Source organism: Cebus imitator, unplaced genomic scaffold (assembly GCF_001604975.1).
Source record: "Cebus imitator isolate Cc_AM_T3 unplaced genomic scaffold, Cebus_imitator-1.0 Scaffold415, whole genome shotgun sequence".
In the NCBI taxonomy this organism is placed as follows: Eukaryota; Metazoa; Chordata; class Mammalia; order Primates; family Cebidae; genus Cebus; species Cebus imitator.
Window position 1 is genome coordinate 1,503 of NW_016107730.1, and position 16,228 is coordinate 17,730.

Consider the following 16,228-nt stretch of genomic DNA (forward strand, 5'->3'; position numbering starts at 1 on the left):
TTGAGACGGCAAAAAAAAAGAAAAGAAAAGCTAGCCTAGGGCGTGGTGGTGCATGCCTGCAGTCCCCAAGAGTCCTGGGGAGGCTGAGGCGGGAGAATGGCCTAAACCCGGGAACGGGAAGTTAGAATGAGCGGAGATCGCGCCCCCTACACTCCAGCCTGGGCAACAAAGCCAGACTTGTCTCCAACAAAAAGAAGAGAGAAGAAAAAAACCCAAGAACGGAAGTAACCGGAACACTAGATAACGGGGGCGACCAAACAAAATGGCTTGCTATTTTACTTTCGCGTCACGTCTCAACTGCGGGAGTCTAAACGCTTACCAGTATATTTTTTCCTCGCTGTGTCATGTTGCCAGCAAACAACACGTCGCTAAAATCTCAAAACATGACACACACGGGAGAAGCACCGCTAAAGAACCTCACTCAGTGCCCAGCAGACAAAGGTGCACTCACAGCACTCCGAGCAAGCGACACCTGAGAAGAAAAATCCACCCACAAAACCCCTTATGAACTCCTTCGTCTGCTTTTAATCACACCGCTCTTTTTCCCCCCCGAGAGGGGGTGCACCGTTCCTGGAAGTACTGCAATACCAGGTCGATGCGTGGAGTGGACGGAGCAAGCTCCTATTCCATCTCCCTGCTCCAAAAATCCATTTAATATATTGTCCTCGGATAGAGGACGTATCAGATATTAAACTGATAAGAACAGATACTACACTTGATCTTAGCCAAAAGGCCGAGAAGCGATGCTGCCGTCTCCGTCCCCGCCGTCACCGTCCCACCCTCATCCACATTCAAGTCGCGGTGAGAGCCCCAGCCTCGCTCCTTGCCTCATTCTCTTTGTCTCGTCCACACCGCTATTCACGCCATTACACACTCGGGCTGATTTTTTTATTCTCCACGTTTTAAAGGAGAAATCTTTTACCCTTGCTATTCCCGCGTTTCCGGGCTTTCATTTCAGATTTGCATGCCCCGCCCTTTCCCCCGGGAGGCGTGATCACCTCGTTTGACTCCGTCCCCTGGCCGCCTCCGCTGTCAAGGGCCGGGGCTCCGTTGGGGGCGACTTCCTTGTTTGTGTCAATCCAGCCAAAAGACAGAACCGAAAGAGACTGGGGGCGAAGGCAAGATGGGTCTGTGGAAGAGACCTGTCGGCGGAGAGCGGTCCACGTTTTCCTGGAGAAAGACGAGGTCGCAAGGCCTCATCACAAGAGGAGACCAGGCTGCGCTGGGTCTTTCGTTCGTCACCAGCCTCATACCTGCTGGACGAGGGGCTCATTCCCCTCTGCCAGGCTGGAGGCTGACCATCAGATACCGGTTGTAGGGAGGCGGCGCGTGGACGGCGAGGGGCCCGGCAGGGGTTCTCCCCAGCGCCTGCGCCTCCGGTGGCATCTATGCACGGACCGTGTCCTGTGCCGTGTAGGGAAAGCTTCCTCTCTGCTTGGGACGCGGATTCCTCTCACCTCCTCCTCCTCGCCTGGCTATTCCCGACGCAGGTTATCGGGATTCCGCTTGGGTGTCAGCCGTCCGGGAAGCCTCCCTTAATTAACGGCCCTCCGCACCCGCCCCATAGGTGACTGGCAGCCCTCCTACGTATTTCATCGCACCCCGTTATTTCTGTCAACTACTCCACTCACCACCCTTCTGGGCAGTCCTTTCCCTCCCCTCTGAAATCCCATCACGGAGGGCTGAGACCCTCATCAACACTTATCCCCGTTTCCCCGCACTAGTCTGGTGCCTGGAGATTTAAAGACGCTCAGTAAACCTTTGTGGAGAGAAGAAACCACGGATAGGCCGTGATAAGCACGACAGACTCAGAGAGGACGCAGTTAGGAGGCTATTGGCCCGGGGCAGGCGTCAAGGGGGAAGATCGGGCTCGGGGTGGGAGGACACCAGAGGGCTGGGGTGTCTGCCGGGTGCTCTGGGGGAAGATGGGCGTCAAGGCCCCCAGCAAAGTTGGGTAAGTCTCTCTGAGACACAGACTGCCGCCTGCAGCCTCTGCATTTACCTTTCCCGTCCTCCTTCCTCACACGACAGTGGACTTGGGAGTTTATGTCTCTTATTTGATTTCAGAAAAGCAGGAAGGTATCAAAGATCCGATAGTGACACTCAGCTAGTCATGCTCCCCCTGCAGGATGCCTGTTGAACAAACAACCAGGTCAAAAAATATAAACTGTGCCCATCCCAATGCCAGCCTCGGGCTCAGGGCTCTAATTCACTCAACAGCTTTAGGAGGTGGGCATTACTATTAGCCACGGCCAGGATTAGGGTGAGGCCAGTCCTCCAGGGCTGAATTTCAGAAGGTGTTTCTCCTGAACCCTTCAGTAATCAAAGTAAATAATAGTTCAATGCAATATATCTTACCTCAGTTATCAGATAATCAAGACATTTATCTGGATTGCTGAGTCTTTTGGTGCCCCCTTACTTTTTTTTTCCCATCTCAGCAATGGTTTCCCTCCTTTCACTTTACCCCAACCTCCACCCCATCATTGTCACCTCCATTTTATTGTCCTGTGAAGTACAATATGGCAGCCATCCACCTCAGCCTCCCAAAGTGCTGGGATTCTAGGTGTGAGCCACTGTGCCTGGCCTATGTATGTATGCATGTATCTTTTGAGATAAGGTTTCCCTCTGTTGTCAAGGCTGGAGTGCAGTGCTACAGTCATGGCTCATTCACCATACATCAAGATAAGTGCCAAGTGGGTCAAAGATTTCAAAGTGAAAAAAATGGAACGATAAAAGTATACAAGGGCCAGGCACGGTGGCTCACACCTGTAATTCCAGAGCACTTTTGGAGGCCAAGGTGCACGGATTGCTTGAGTCCAAGAGTTTGAGACCACCTTAGGCAATATAGCATGACCTCGTCTCTACAAATAAGTTTAAAAAAAATTGTAAAAAAAAAAGTGGACCAAAAAGACGTATAGAGGAGGCTGGGGATGGTGGCTCATGCCTGTAATCCCAACACTTTGGGAGGGCAAGGTGGGAAGATCACTCGAGCCCAGCAATTCAAGACCAGCCTGAACAATATAGGGATACTATACAAACATAATAGTAGTAGTAATAATAATAAATTTAAAATTAGCCAGGCATGGTGGTGTGTACCTGTGGTTCTACCTACTGAGGCAGGCTGAGGCNTGGTCTTGAACTCTTGACCTCAGGTGATCCATCCACCTCGGCCTCCCAAAGTGTTGGGATTACAGGCAGGATCCACTGTGCCCAGCATGCCTCTTTTTAAAAAAGGTATTTGGTAGAGATGGAACATCTTGCTACAGCCTTGCTGCTCACAGTGTGGTCCCCAGACCAGCACCACTGACATCATCTGGGAGTGGGTTAGAAGTGTAGAATCACTGGCTCCAGACCTATTGCATCAGAATCTGCATGTCAACAAGGTTCCCCAGAATGCACATGCAGATTAGAGTTTGAGAAGCATTCTGCTCTGGGACTTGATGACAGAAGGAGGGGGAATAAGGGAGAGAGAAGCAGCAAATATTTTTTGAGATCTCAACTCTCACTACCAGTATCTGAAACTTGGGGACCACATGGATTCGGATAACAAGTGATGTAACTCCAGATGTCTACGCTGGTGGCTGAGTGGCTTTTAGAACACTTTCTGGGGTTATACAATACAGAATCAGCAAGTTGAGGCAGAAAGGCCTGAAGGGAGATGGCCAATGTATGTGAGCAAGGCTGATTCTAAGGAGTTGAGACCGGGGGTGGTGGCATGCACCTGTAGTCCCGGCACCTCAGAAGGCTGAGGTGAAGGGTCGCTTGAGCCCGGGAGGTTGAGGTTGCAGTGAGCCATGGTCAAGCCACTGCACTCCACCATGGGCCACAGAGGAAGACCCTTTTTAAAAAAAAAAAAAAAAAAAAAAAAAAAATCTTGAGGCCTTCTGTTTCTGTGATCAGGGGTGAGGTATACAGGTGGTCCCCGTAGACTGGGAGAGATGATGCAGGGTTAATATTTTGTGTAAGAGAAGAGAGTTCATATTTCAGAATCCCTGGTACGCCAGTGTGTAACGAGCAGGCAGGCCGAGAGAAGTGACAACATGTGTATGTTTTTATAAAGACTTAGAGGCAAATGGTTAGAGCAGCGTTATTCGAATAGCTCTGAACTGAAAACTACTCAAACGTCCATCGGTGGGTGAACGGATAAACAGAATGTGACATTCAGGAATGAAAACATAATGGCACATGCCACAACGGATGAACCTCAGGAAACATTATGCTCAGAGAAAGACATCCATCAGATGCAAAAGACCACAGACTGTGTGACTCCCTTTATGTGAAATGCCAGGAAAGGGAACTCTGTAGACATACAGATCAGTGGTTGACGGAAAGTGAGGGTGGGAGTGGGCAATGACTGTGTAGCGAGGCAAAACTTTACCTCTGTCCTCTTAGGGTCCCCGCTGGGCCCGAGAATCAAACTGACATCAGATAGATTAGCAGGAGGAAAGCATAGGCACTCAATGTAAGGTGTTTTTGTTTTTTGAGATGGAGTTTCACTCTTGTTGCCCAGGCTGGAGTGTAATGGCACGGTCTCAGCTCACTGCACCCTCTGCCTCCCGGGTTCAGGCGATTCTCCTGCCTCAGCCTCCTGAGTAGCTGGAATTACAGGCATGCGCCACCACCTCTGGCTAATTTTTTGTATTTTTAGTAGAGATGGGGTTTCTCCATGTTGGTCAGGCTGGTCTCAAACTCCTGACCTGAGGTGATCTGCCTGCCTCAGCCTCCCAAAGTGCTGGGATTATAGGCGTGACCCACCGTGCCTGGCCACCCAATGTAAGTTTTGTATGACACAGGAGCGCTCATAAGGAAATGAAAACCCAAGGCCATGGTCATATATGTGTATTTGTTCTGGTAATTTTCTGCCTCTCCTTCCACTTGCCGTTCTTTTCTCCTGCTCTTTTGTACTGCATAGAGCTGCATAAAGGGTAGTGAGTCAAACGACAGCCTTTCTTGCTGCAGTTGGTCACGGGGCTGCCTCTGCTACTCATCCTGTGCCTCATGGACAACGGGTTATGCTCACGTCCAAGCTGCAGAGAAGTGGAGCCAGTGCCAGGGAGAGGTAGTAGGGACCTATGGGAGGGGGGCCTTATTGAGAACAGAGTCCTTGGCATCATTAGGGGCAGAGGGTAGAAGCAAGCACATATGACAATCCTGTGTCTGCCCTGTTTCTGGAGAGGCAGATGCAGAAAGCAGGTCAGAGGGACCTTGACTCGACAGGAAGTTGGGGGGTTGAGAGTAGCCATAGCATATAATCAAGCCCGTTACTGATTTCTTGGTATCCGATGTCATTGTTTTTTTGTTTGTTTGTTTGTTTTTTTCTTTTCTTTTCTTTTCTTTTTCTTTTTCTTTTCTTTTTTTTTTTTTTTAAACTCTGCGTTAGGCTTTGTTTTAACTGCAAGACCGATGTCATTGTTACACGCTCTAGAAACCTCTGTCAAAATAGTGGTCTTACCTAATGGTGCTAAACAACAAACGAGACCGTTTATTGAGTTCGTGAAATCGTGGAGTGGCTGCCATTCTAGGAGCAGTGAGTTGACGTCTCCTCTAACGTTGTTCTGAGACAAGAAAACTTTTTTATACTTTAACAGCCAGGGGTCAGCATTTCTCAAATCATATATTTGCATGTAGCACAGAAGATGCTCTTTTAATAAAAATCCAGAAAGTTTTTGTGCACTATGTAATAGAAAACAATGTCAGATCAAAGCAACAACAATGACACTTAACATTTGCCCAAAGCTTGGTAAATGTTGATGGTCACTGTGTACCTTCAGATAGCCTTGTACTCTAACAGAGAGACTGATTTCAAAACCAGGTGAAGAGAACATGCCTCTGCCTGCCTGTACCTGTATATGACTGTCAACGTCAATCAGGAAAGCGTGGGTTTGTTCCAGTTATTTTCCGGCCCCCTTTTACTTGCCATTCTTCTGTCTCCTGCTCTTTTGTACTGCACAGAGCTACAGAAAGTGAGTGAGTCTAATGACAGCCCCTCTTTTGCAGTTGGTCACACGGTACTCATCCTGTGTCTCCTGTCCTCTCCCCTCCAAATCCCCTCTGATCCTCAGCTATCACCTCTGCTGGTACTGGTGGTTTCCCTGGTACTGCGAACGAAACTCTCATTCCCGAGGGGCCTATACCCCTCGAGGCCACACCCTTCTCAAGTCAGGGTTCCTGCACTTGTCCATTCATTTCACAGGTGGACCGGGGAGTAACACCTGTCACCCAAACAGATCTCCAGAGTCCACGCATATTCCACCTGCCCTCCCTGCGTACGAGCACCACTCCCTCCTGAGGATGGATCAGAGTCATTAATCCCTGCCAAGATGGCAACTGCTCACGCCTGCTGGTCCAACCTGTCCAGTTATGGCCGTAGCTCGAAGGCTTGACATTCAATGGGACCCACTTGTGCTTCCACCCTTTTTGGTTCCTTTATTTTTATTTATTTGAGATGGGGTCTGGTTCTGTCACCAAGGCTGGAGTGCAGTGCACAGCTTACTGCAGCATCCACCTCCCAGGCTCAGTTGATCCTCCTGCCTCAGCCTCTGAAGTAGCTGGTGTACAGATATTTGTCACCATGAACAGGGTTTCACTACATTGCCTAGTCTCTTTCTTTTGTGCTTTGTTTTCAGACAGGGCTCTGGCTCTGCCACCTAGGCTGGAGTGTAATGGTGTGATCTCACCTCACTGTGGCCTCCTGGGCTCAAGCCATCCTCCCACCTGGGCCTCCCAAAGTGCTGGGATTACACGCATGGGCCGCTGTGTCTGGCCTGAAGACAGCCTTTAGAGAAAGAAGCCGGGGGGAGTTTTGCTGAGGACAGACAAGATTCCTGGAGTTTGGAAGGGGTGACAGATTGGGTCAGCAAAAGGGACAATTCCAATTATTATGTTGGGATGCAATTTATAGACACAGAGAGGAGACCCAAAAGAGTCTGGAGAGATTGTCATCATGGTTGCTAGGCAGCTGCTGGTGGCTGATCCTTAAAACGACATACACACGTAGAATAGAGCCTAAAGATGCATCAGTAGCATGAAGTGCTGCTTCATGCCCCATATGTGACTAGCAGCCCTCCTATGTATTTTATCGCATCCCGTTATTTCTATCAGCCAGTCCACTTACTACCCTCCTGGGCAATCCTTTGTCTCCCCCTCTGAAATCCCATCACCGAGGGCTGGGACCCTCATCAACACTTATCCCCTTCCCCCCACCGCGCTAGTCTGGTGCCTGGCGAGTTGAAGGCACTCAGTAAACCTTTGCGGAGCGAATAAATGACGGAGAGGCCGTGATGAGCACAACACTCAATCAGAGAGGACGCAAGTTAGGAGGCCATTGGCCTGGGGCAGGGAGGTAAAGGGGGAAGATCAGGCTTGGGTTGGGAGGACACCAAAGGGCAGGGCTGTGTGCCAAGTGCTCTGGGGGAAGATAGGCGGTCAAGGCCATCATTGCACATATGCACACAATGCTTGAACTCAAGTTCTGCTCCTCTGTGTTCCTCGATAAATAAACTAGCTGTACCCAGGTTTTTCCTGGGTAAGAAAGGAAGTTTGTAGCCGGCACGTTGGTGCCTGCCTTAAAGTGCCACCTACTCCAGGGGCTGAAGTTTGGAAGGGGGTCCAGGCTAAGACTTGCAATCCCAGCACTTTAGGAGACCCAGGTGGGTGGATCTTCTGAGGTCAGGAGACATGGTGAAGCCCCTTCTTTACAAGGAACACAAAAATTGGCCGGGTACGGCTGTAATCCCAGCTACTGGGGAGGTTGAGACAGGAAAATCGCTTGAAGTGAAGAAGCAGAGGTTGCAGTGAGCCTAGACCGCACCTTTGCACTGCATCCTAGGCAACAAAAGGCAAAAAAAAAAAAANAAAAAAAAAAAACAAAAAAAAAAACCCGAGTCCAAGTGGAGCAACAGACATAGCACCCCCTCTTTCGGGTCGAACCATCGCTTTCCAAAACCCTGTTGTGAAACGTGATACCGTAAGAGCAAGCATCATCCTTTTCTGATCTTGTAAACATATTGTATCCCCCCGAGGGGGGGGGTGCACCGTTCCTGGAAGTACTGCAATACCAGGTCGATGCGTGGAGTGGACGGAGCAAGCTCCTATTCCATCTCCCTGCTCCAAAAATCCATTTAATATATTGTCCTCGGATAGAGGACGTATCAGATATTAAACTGATAAGAACAGATACTACACTTGATCTTAGCCAAAAGGCCGAGAAGCGATGCTGCCGTCTCCGTCCCCGCCGTCACCGTCCCACCCTCATCCACATTCAAGTCGCGGTGAGAGCCCCAGCCTCGCTCCTTGCCTCATTCTCTTTGTCTCGTCCACACCGCTATTCACGCCATTACACACTCGGGCTGATTTTTTTATTCTCCACGTTTTAAAGGAGAAATCTTTTACCCTTGCTATTCCCGCGTTTCCGGGCTTTCATTTCAGATTTGCATGCCCCGCCCTTTCCCCCGGGAGGCGTGATCACCTCGTTTGACTCCGTCCCCTGGCCGCCTCCGCTGTCAAGGGCCGGGGCTCCGTTGGGGGCGACTTCCTTGTTTGTGTCAATCCAGCCAAAAGACAGAACCGAAAGAGACTGGGGGCGAAGGCAAGATGGGTCTGTGGAAGAGACCTGTCGGCGGAGAGCGGTCCACGTTTTCCTGGAGAAAGACGAGGTCGCAAGGCCTCATCACAAGAGGAGACCAGGCTGCGCTGGGTCTTTCGTTCGTCACCAGCCTCATACCTGCTGGACGAGGGGCTCATTCCCCTCTGCCAGGCTGGAGGCTGACCATCAGATACCGGTTGTAGGGAGGCGGCGCGTGGACGGCGAGGGGCCCGGCAGGGGTTCTCCCCAGCGCCTGCGCCTCCGGTGGCATCTATGCACGGACCGTGTCCTGTGCCGTGTAGGGAAAGCTTCCTCTCTGCTTGGGACGCGGATTCCTCTCACCTCCTCCTCCTCGCCTGGCTATTCCCGACGCAGGTTATCGGGATTCCGCTTGGGTGTCAGCCGTCCGGGAAGCCTCCCTTAATTAACGGCCCTCCGCACCCGCCCCATAGGTGACTGGCAGCCCTCCTACGTATTTCATCGCACCCCGTTATTTCTGTCAACTACTCCACTCACCACCCTTCTGGGCAGTCCTTTCCCTCCCCTCTGAAATCCCATCACGGAGGGCTGAGACCCTCATCAACACTTATCCCCGTTTCCCCGCACTAGTCTGGTGCCTGGAGATTTAAAGACGCTCAGTAAACCTTTGTGGAGAGAAGAAACCACGGATAGGCCGTGATAAGCACGACAGACTCAGAGAGGACGCAGTTAGGAGGCTATTGGCCCGGGGCAGGCGTCAAGGGGGAAGATCGGGCTCGGGGTGGGAGGACACCAGAGGGCTGGGGTGTCTGCCGGGTGCTCTGGGGGAAGATGGGCGTCAAGGCCCCCAGCAAAGTTGGGTAAGTCTCTCTGAGACACAGACTGCCGCCTGCAGCCTCTGCATTTACCTTTCCCGTCCTCCTTCCTCACACGACAGTGGACTTGGGAGTTTATGTCTCTTATTTGATTTCAGAAAAGCAGGAAGGTATCAAAGATCCGATAGTGACACTCAGCTAGTCATGCTCCCCCTGCAGGATGCCTGTTGAACAAACAACCAGGTCAAAAAATATAAACTGTGCCCATCCCAATGCCAGCCTCGGGCTCAGGGCTCTAATTCACTCAACAGCTTTAGGAGGTGGGCATTACTATTAGCCACGGCCAGGATTAGGGTGAGGCCAGTCCTCCAGGGCTGAATTTCAGAAGGTGTTTCTCCTGAACCCTTCAGTAATCAAAGTAAATAATAGTTCAATGCAATATATCTTACCTCAGTTATCAGATAATCAAGACATTTATCTGGATTGCTGAGTCTTTTGGTGCCCCCTTACTTTTTTTTTCCCATCTCAGCAATGGTTTCCCTCCTTTCACTTTACCCCAACCTCCACCCCATCATTGTCACCTCCATTTTATTGTCCTGTGAAGTACAATATGGCAGCCATCCACCTCAGCCTCCCAAAGTGCTGGGATTCTAGGTGTGAGCCACTGTGCCTGGCCTATGTATGTATGCATGTATCTTTTGAGATAAGGTTTCCCTCTGTTGTCAAGGCTGGAGTGCAGTGCTACAGTCATGGCTCATTCACCATACATCAAGATAAGTGCCAAGTGGGTCAAAGATTTCAAAGTGAAAAAAATGGAACGATAAAAGTATACAAGGGCCAGGCACGGTGGCTCACACCTGTAATTCCAGAGCACTTTTGGAGGCCAAGGTGCACGGATTGCTTGAGTCCAAGAGTTTGAGACCACCTTAGGCAATATAGCATGACCTCGTCTCTACAAATAAGTTTAAAAAAAATTGTAAAAAAAAAAGTGGACCAAAAAGACGTATAGAGGAGGCTGGGGATGGTGGCTCATGCCTGTAATCCCAACACTTTGGGAGGGCAAGGTGGGAAGATCACTCGAGCCCAGCAATTCAAGACCAGCCTGAACAATATAGGGATACTATACAAACATAATAGTAGTAGTAATAATAATAAATTTAAAATTAGCCAGGCATGGTGGTGTGTACCTGTGGTTCTACCTACTGAGGCAGGCTGAGGCTCATTTTTCTATTATTAGTAGAAACAGTTCATCATGTTGGCCAGGCTGGTCCCAAACTCCTGACTTCAAGTGATCTGCCTGCCTTGGCCTCCCAAAGTGCTGAGATTACAGGTGTGAGCTATCGCACCGGCCTTGCAGCTGCTATTTCACAAGACTTACCTGCTTGTGTTTCTAACCACACTTTGCTTCTTCCAAAACAGAAGATTCTGGGTCTTGAATAACAACAAACTTGCTTTATTTTATTTTATTGTTTTTTGAGAGATGGCGTTGGGAAATGGCAGGGTGGGGGCACCAAGTGATGTGTCGTGGCTATGTTGCCCAGGCTAGTCTGGAACTCCTGAGCTCAAATGATCTTCCCACCTTTGCCTCCAAAAATACTGGGATTAGCAGCCAACACATCAGCCTACAGGCTTTATTTATTTATAAGACAGAGTGTCGCTCTGTCACCTAGGTTGAAGTGCAGTAGTGTGATCTCAGCTCCCTGCAACTTTCTCCTCCTGGGTTCAACAGTTTCTCCTGCTTCAGCCTCCTGAGTAGCTGATTACAGGGGCCCACCACCATGCCCAGCTAATTTTTTGCATTTTTAGTAGAGGCAGGTTTCACCTTATTGCCCAGGCTGGTTTTGAACACCTAAACTCAGGCAATCTGCCCACCTCAGTTTCCCAAAGTGCTGGGATTACAGGCATGAACCAATGCGCGCGGCCCAGGCTTTACTTTAAAATGCAAATGTGCAGCTGGGCACGGTGGCTCACGCCTGTAATCGCAGCACTTTGGGAGGCTGAGGCAGGCGGATCATGAGACCATCCTGGCCAACATGGTGAAACCCTGTCTCTACTAAAAATACAAAAATTAGTCAGGCGTGGTGGTGTGGGCCTGTAGTCCCAGCTACTCCAAAGGCTGAGGTAAGATAATTGCTTAAACCCACGAGGCAGAGGTTGCAGTGAGCTGAGATTGCGCCATTGCGCTCCAGGATGGCAACAGAGTGAGACTCTGTCTCAAGGAAAAAAAAAACAAATGTGCAAATAGTTAAAATTAGTGACAGCATGGGGCACTGAGGGCCAAGACAAGTTAAAATCTAGATTTTAAGGGAGGGTGGAATGTGGAGCAGACTCCTAGAGATGGAGCTGGGAGAAGCAGTGTGCACATGGGAGGTAGGAGGGACTCAGACAGGGAGATGAGACTGGGTGTGATGGCTCTTGCCTGTAATTCCAGCATTTCGGGAGGCCAACGTGGGAGGATCAGTTGTTTGAGCCCAGGAGTTTGGACCACCTTGAGCAACATGGTGAGAACCTGTCTCTACAAAAAAAAAAGGACTTAGCCTTGTTTTCTCTTATTGTTTGCTACCTAAACATTTTTAGAGTTCATTTATAATAAGATAAATATGCTGTGAAGATAAACGTCTAGTGACAAGCTTCGAAGACATATTTTGAAATCCTCCTGTACCTACTCTTGTAGATGACATCTCTGTGCTGGGAGAAAGAATGGCACTCCTTTTTATAAGAGCAAGAGAGCCAGCAAACCTTAGTGCCCCCAGCAGCAGGGCTGGGACGTCCCTACCACCTGGTCATAGCTGGGGGCCCCACTGTGAGGGCAGGCACTTTCCAAGCATTGTCTGGGGTCTTCTGACAACCTGAACAAGGAGAGAGGGCTTGGAGACACTGAGTGACAGACTGACCTGTCCAAGCTGATAGGCGTGCAGGGTCCTTCAGTTCCGCCTGCTTTCTTTCTGTGTCCTGACCAAAAAGCAGAATGCTTTGCCTGCTTTGTGACCCAGCCCACTGCAAGTTTTCCCCAAAAGGCTTGAATCCAAATCAGGGCCTGAAGCAGGCACTGACAAAGATACACAGGTTTAAGAGAGAAAAAAACACCAGGCGCGGTAGCTCACGTCTGTAATACCAGCACTTTGGGAGGCCGAGGCAGGTGGGTCACAAGGTCAGCTGCACTCCAGCCTGGTGACAAAGCAAGACTCCATCTCAAAAAGGAAAAAAACATCCTTAGCCAAATTCTTTAAGCCTTTATATACACTTCATACCCTGACCCCTTCCCTGCTGGCACACCTAGGTAGGACATCACTTTTCTTTTGCTATCCATCTGGACAACTGCTGCAGCACACTGTCTATAGGAAAGTTCCCCTAATAAATGCTTTGTACCGATTGCTTCAGTGTTTAGTACTTTCTTTGGAATCCCATCTCAGGACGGTTTGGGGCACTCCTTTGTGTGAACTCCCCTGCTGCTGCTTTTGGGGCAACTCTGGCTGCAGGTTTGGCAGGATGAAACAAATGACACAGCCAGTATTGAACCTGAGTCTGTTTGACTCCAAAGCCCAAGCTGACTCCACTACACTGGCTGCTAGAATTGACAGGCTCTCCTGGAACCTGCTGTTTTATTTTCAAATGTCTCAGCAGAATCAAATCATTAGACCTGTTCTGATTCAAGGGTTGCTCCCCACCCAAATCCCCACCACACTAGAGGCTGGATTTGAAGCATCCTTTTCACCTACACCCTTCCCCTGCCCCAAGCCCTGAAGCTGGACTTGGGCTCACTGCTTTCAGAAAGACTTATATCTCTGGGTAAAAGTGTGTGTATATTTAGGAGATAGGACAATGGCCTACTTGGGGTGATCTTTTTTTTTTTTGTTGTTGTTGTTGTTGTTGCCCAGGCTGGAGTCTCCCTTTGTTGCCCAGGCTGGAGTGCAGTGGTGCAGTCTCAGCTCACTGCAACCTCTACCTCCTGGGCTCAAGCGATTCTCCTGCCTCTGCCTCCCAAGTAGCTGGGACTACAGGCATGTGCCACCTTGCCCAACCAATTTTTTTGTATTTCTAGTAGAGACAGGGTTTCACCGTGTTAGGATGGTCTTGATCTCCTGACCTCATGATCCACCCGCCTCAGCCTCCCAAAGTGCTGGGATTACAGGTGTGAACCACCTCACCCGGCCACTTGGGGTGATCTTAAATGCACGGTCCCTATTCCCAAAAGCCTTCCTAGGCTTCAGAGAATAATCCTCTCACCTGCTGACTCCACCTGCTGGGGACACAGTCCCTGGAAGGGTCAGGTAGAATGATAATTCCAACCTGTAGCTAACAATTTTATACTTTATCTTTTATTTCCCATCCATTATTCTGTTTGATCCTTACACCGGCCGTGTGAAAGAAGGTAACAAGTTATCACTTATTCTACAGGCAAGGAAACTGATGCCCAGACAGGTTAGGTAGGGTCTCCAGGATTATAGGAAGAGGTAGATGCTAGGCTTGAGTCCAGCGTTAGAAATCTCCAGAGCTAGGGTGTTTTCTAATAAGCCCCTTTGTTAGACCTGTTCTGGGGGCTGAGAACTAGTGAGGCTTAGTAGGATTTTGTATTTTCTTTCATTCTGACTCAGCGCATTTAGAGGGGAGATGGGAGTGGAGACATTAAGAAGAAAAAGGTAATTCCAGAGACCTAAGCGGGGAGGGATCAGCAGAGGAAAGGCCAGATGATGATGCTGGAAGCCTCTGAGGAAGAGTGGAGGAAAGAAGCCAGAGAGAAAAGACTACTGCTGAATTGTCCATGGGGCCCACTGAGACTCAAAGCTAAGGTGGGAAGGGCTTCTAGATACTAGAAGCCCTTCTAGAAAGACACTTTGCAGATGTTCCCTAGGAGACTTGGGAAAAATGCCTCCCTCCCTCAACAAAGCAGGCGGGGCCTGCTCAGTTGCCCTGGTAGTCACCACATTGTGAGGTGGTTCCACTTACAGGCAGAGGGGTCCAAGTGGGAAGAGACAGAAGTGGTAGGAGCAGTGGGCTCTGCCTGTCCCCACCCCAACCTGAGGCCTCACACCATCCCACGATCATGAGTAGTGCCTACCACTGGGAGGCCCGGCGCCGGCAGATGGCTTTGGACCGAAGGAGGTGGCTGATGGCCCAGCAGCAGCAGGAGCTACAGCAGAAAGAACAGGTGCATGAGATAGGCTGGGTTCTTCAGGGTCCTTTCTGGAGCAGGAAGGGAATGGAGAATGGAGACAGAGCCCTAGGAAGCTGCTATTTGGTGAATGTTGTTGAGTAGGAGGAAAGCAGGTCTTTTGGTGTTCTCTCAGACCATCTGTGTTGGGGGAACACTATCACCTGACTCAATTTCCTTGTTATACTAGTCTGGCAGAGGGCAAGGGGTCTAGGCCTGGGAGGTTTAAAGGTGTTCTGTCCAACAGGGTAACCACCAGCCTGTGTGGTATATTGATCCTTGGAGTGTGACTGAGGAACTAAATTTTAAGTTTTATATGAATTTAGTTTTCAAAAATTTTATTTGGGTCGGGCATGGTCACTCACACCTATAATCCAGCACTTTGGGAGGCTGAGGCGGGTGGATCACTTGAGGTCAGGAGTTCGAGCCTGGCCAACATGGTGAAACCCTAAAACTAGCTAGGCATGGTGGCGCATGCCTATAATTTCTGCTACTTGGGGAGGCTGAGGCAGGAGAATCACTTGAACCAGGGAGGCGAAGGTTGCAGTGAGCCGAGATGGTGCCACCGCACTCCGGCCTAGGCGACAGATTGAGATTCTGTCTCAAAAAAAATTTTTTTTTAATGTATTTTATTATTGTAATAGAGACAGGGTCTTACTGTGTTGCCCAGGCTGGTCTGGAACTCCTGGACTCAAGCAATCTTCCCACCTTGACCTCCCAAAGTGTTGGGATTACGGGTGTAAACCACCGTGCCTGGCCTTTAATTCTTTATTTATTTATATATTTATTTTTAAAAATGGTGTCTTGCTCCAGTCTTGAACCTCCTGGGTTCAAGTGATTCTCCTGCCTCAGCCTCCGGAGTAGCTGGGACTACAGGCACATGCCACCACGTCCAGCTAATTTTTGTGTGTACATATATATATATATATATATATATATATAATTGTGTTTTAGGTTTTGGGGTACATGTGAAGAGCATGCAAGATTGTTGCATAGGTACATACATGGCAATGTGGTTTGCTGCCTTCCTCCCCATCACCTATATCTGACATTTCTCCCCATGTTATCCCTCCCCAACTCCCCACCCACTGCTGTCCCTCCCCTAGTTCCCCCCGACAGACCCATGTGTGATGCTCCCCTCCCTGTGTCCATATGTTCTCATTGTTCAACACCCACCTATGAGTGAGAACATGTGGTGTTTGATTTTTCTGTTCTTGTGTCAGTTTGCTGAGAATGATGGTTTCCAGGTTCATCCATGTCCCTACAAAGGAAACGAACTCATCATTTTTTATGGCTGCATAGTATTCCATGGTGTATATGTGCCACATTTTCCCTGTCCAGTCTATCATTGATGGGCATTTGGGTTTGTTCCAAGTCTTTGCTATTGTAAACAGTGCTGCAATGAACATTCATGTGCATGTGTCCTTATAATAGGATGATGTATAAGCCTTTGGATATATATCCAGTAATGGGATTGCCGGGTCAAATGGAATTTCTATTTCTAGGTCCTTGAGGAATCGCCACACTGTCTTCCACAATAGTTGAACTAATTTGCACTCCCTCCAACAGTGTAAAATATTCCTATTTCTCCACATCCTCTCCAGCATCTGTTGTCTCCAGATTTTTTAATGATCGCCATTCTAACTAGCATGAGATGGCATCTCAATGTAGTTTTGATTTGCATTTCTTTTTTTTTTT

The 16,228-nt window shown here is 49.3% G+C and overlaps 3 protein-coding genes and 2 non-coding genes across 5 annotated transcripts in view; 3 read left to right on the forward strand and 2 right to left on the reverse strand.

Moving 5' to 3' along the window:
• Positions 1 to 554: 554 nt before the first annotated feature.
• On the reverse strand, positions 555 to 745 carry LOC119468350. Its single transcript, XR_005197010.1, has one exon. It is a non-coding gene; the product is annotated as a U2 spliceosomal RNA (small nuclear RNA).
• A 163-nt stretch (positions 746 to 908) lies between these two features.
• Positions 909 to 2,794, forward strand: LOC119468347 (the record flags this gene model as incomplete). The annotated part of the gene is made up of 2 exons (XM_037731676.1): positions 909 to 1,490; positions 2,637 to 2,794. Coding segments are annotated over 2 exons (679 nt in total), but the record flags the coding sequence as incomplete, so codon positions are not given.
• Positions 2,795 to 5,012: 2,218 nt separating this feature from the next.
• On the forward strand, positions 5,013 to 10,264 carry LOC119468348. Its single transcript, XM_037731677.1, has 3 exons — positions 5,013 to 5,059; positions 8,378 to 8,959; positions 10,106 to 10,264. Exons 1-3 carry the CDS (start codon positions 5,013 to 5,015, stop codon positions 10,200 to 10,202), a joined length of 726 nt encoding a protein of 241 aa, XP_037587605.1. The 3' UTR covers positions 10,203 to 10,264.
• On the reverse strand, positions 8,024 to 8,214 carry LOC119468353. Its single transcript, XR_005197013.1, has one exon. It is a non-coding gene; the product is annotated as a U2 spliceosomal RNA (small nuclear RNA).
• Positions 10,265 to 13,475: 3,211 nt separating the features above from the next.
• CCDC200 (coiled-coil domain containing 200) overlaps positions 13,476 to 16,228 on the forward strand; it is an 8,517-nt gene continuing 5,764 nt past the window's right edge. The window contains exon 1 of the mRNA XM_037731654.1: positions 13,476 to 14,527. Within this exon, the coding sequence (XP_037587582.1) occupies positions 14,423 to 14,527 (105 nt within the window). The 5' untranslated portion in view covers positions 13,476 to 14,422. The remainder of the gene's footprint in view (positions 14,528 to 16,228) is intronic.

Bases quoted from the DNA above. Each gene is read 5' to 3' on its own strand.
- LOC119468348 (XM_037731677.1), top strand. From the start codon at position 5,013: ATGCTCACGTCCAAGCTGCAGAGAAGTGGAGCCAGTGCCAGGGAGAG. The intron at 5,060-8,377 runs GTAGTAGGGACC...CACGTTTTAAAG, and splicing joins GGAGCCAGTGCCAGGGAGAG to GAGAAATCTTTTACCCTTGC. The intron at 8,960-10,105 runs GTTATCGGGATT...TCTGTTGTCAAG, and splicing joins CCTGGCTATTCCCGACGCAG to GCTGGAGTGCAGTGCTACAG.